The sequence below is a fragment of the Aplysia californica genome, unplaced genomic scaffold (assembly GCF_000002075.1).
Source record: "Aplysia californica isolate F4 #8 unplaced genomic scaffold, AplCal3.0 scaffold00400, whole genome shotgun sequence".
Classification (NCBI taxonomy): Eukaryota; Metazoa; Mollusca; class Gastropoda; order Aplysiida; family Aplysiidae; genus Aplysia; species Aplysia californica.
The window spans coordinates 684,429-686,241 of NW_004797670.1; the positions used below are offsets into that span (position 1 = coordinate 684,429).

Here is a 1,813-nt window from a genome sequence, read left to right on the forward strand (position 1 = left end):
GTTTTTTTTCATTCTTTTTTTTTTCTCCAGAGGAGAAACAACAGTAGCACCTGTTGTGCCAACGACCGAGGCCATCGAGCCACCAACCGAGCCACCAACCGAGCCACCCACCACAGTCCCTGAACCTACCACCACAGAGCCGGAAACAACTACCAAGCAAGGGTGTTAATGAGACAGGATGATGATGATGCAGTGTGGAATGTTCCATGAGGTTAGGATAAAAGATTGTTATTCATTCATTTATTTTTTAAATTAAAAAAAAAGAATATTATTATATCGATATATGGATATAATATTTTGATGGAAAGAGAGGCAAACATTAACAACATCATCATCATCATCATCATTATACTTATCATCAACAACAACAACTACAATAAAATGAAATAGTCTGTAAAATAACTGCAGATTACCACCCTGCAGATAAATGCATGTTTATCCTTAAGAAGACTTTGACTATGTTCTCTTTTTCTATTAAAAAAAAATCCTTTGTATTTTTTTTACCACAGGATTTTTCAGCTTTTCGTCGAGCTCAGAGGAAATATTGGAATGTATTCAGTCCGCTGATGTCCACAGCCGTTGTCATGACAACCCCATATCTCATAACAACTTCATTTCATTACCAATGTCATTGAGAGTCATCACAGCATCTAGAGAAATAAATATATTGTACAGTAAACAGTGTGTGAAGAATTGGGTCTGCATGTTTGATTGCTATCTATCTATTTGCCTGTCTGTCTGTCTGTCTGTCTGTCTGTCTGTCTGTCTGTCTGTCTGTCTGTCTGTCTATCTATCTATCTATATATCTATCTTCTACCTACCTATCTATCTATCTGTCTGTCTATTTGTCTGCATGTTTGTCTGTCTGTCTGTCTGTCTGTCTGTCCCCCTCCGTCCGTCTGTATGTCCGTCCGTCCGTCTTTCTGCCCGTCTGTCTGTCTGTCTGTCTGTATGTATGTTTGTCCGTCTGTCTATCTATCTATCTTTCTATCTTCGTGAGGGTGTGGAGTTAGTAAGAAGCCCCAACCCGTATCAACCACTCTTACACCTGCACCTTTCCCCGTGGTTGTGGAATGACAAGTTGTTTGTGCTGCTTTTCCCACAATTTACATGTATCAATTTTAAGCGTGGGTAGTTGGCGGGTGCTCTGGTGTGGTTTGCTTTTTCTTATCTCCCCTTCTTCTTTTTTATGTTTGTTACTCTCTTGTAACACCTCTAATCTTCTGGCGCTCATATGACCTTACGCATTTGCGAGCACCGTAAAACCTCTACTAAAACTAAAACATACATTTTAAGCTTCTTTTTGTTATACGGTAGTTTCTTATTACACGTATTTCGGTGTGGATGAAGAGACTTGTACCAGGGGACATAATGCACGATTCTTGTGACGTCTAAGTTATATAAGTATGGTTATGTCCCATGGATAGTTAAAATCGCCAACTTTTCAACGGCAGCTTGAATAAAGAGGATTCAGGTTCTCTTGCAGTGAAGTCTGTGACAATGACCCAGGACCAGATGGAGAGACAGTGTCACCAGCGAGAAAGTCTTAAGGTGAACAAAATAGAGCGCAGTCGAAGATGAAAAGGGAACAAGGCGGTGGGGAATGATTGGATATGGATCAGGAAACCAGTCAGCTGCATAACAGAGAAACACACACACACAGACACACACACACACACACACACACACACACACACACACACACACACACACACACACACACTCACAGAGGCGTGCCCCTCCTACTCCTACCCCCCCCCACCAACCCAGTAACTGTGAACCATCGACAGTTTGTTTTCCCCACAGTCAGGGC

The 1,813-nt window shown here is 41.5% G+C and overlaps 1 protein-coding gene across 1 annotated transcript in view; it reads left to right on the forward strand.

Moving 5' to 3' along the window:
- LOC101845567 (cartilage matrix protein) overlaps positions 1 to 681 on the forward strand; it is a gene marked incomplete in the record, with an annotated part of 12,007 nt that extends 11,326 nt beyond the window's left edge. Inside the window, 2 exon segments of the mRNA XM_013085716.2 lie at positions 31 to 211; positions 510 to 681. Coding sequence (XP_012941170.1) covers positions 31 to 169 — 139 coding nt within the window.
- Between the last annotated feature and the right edge of the window lie 1,132 nt (positions 682 to 1,813).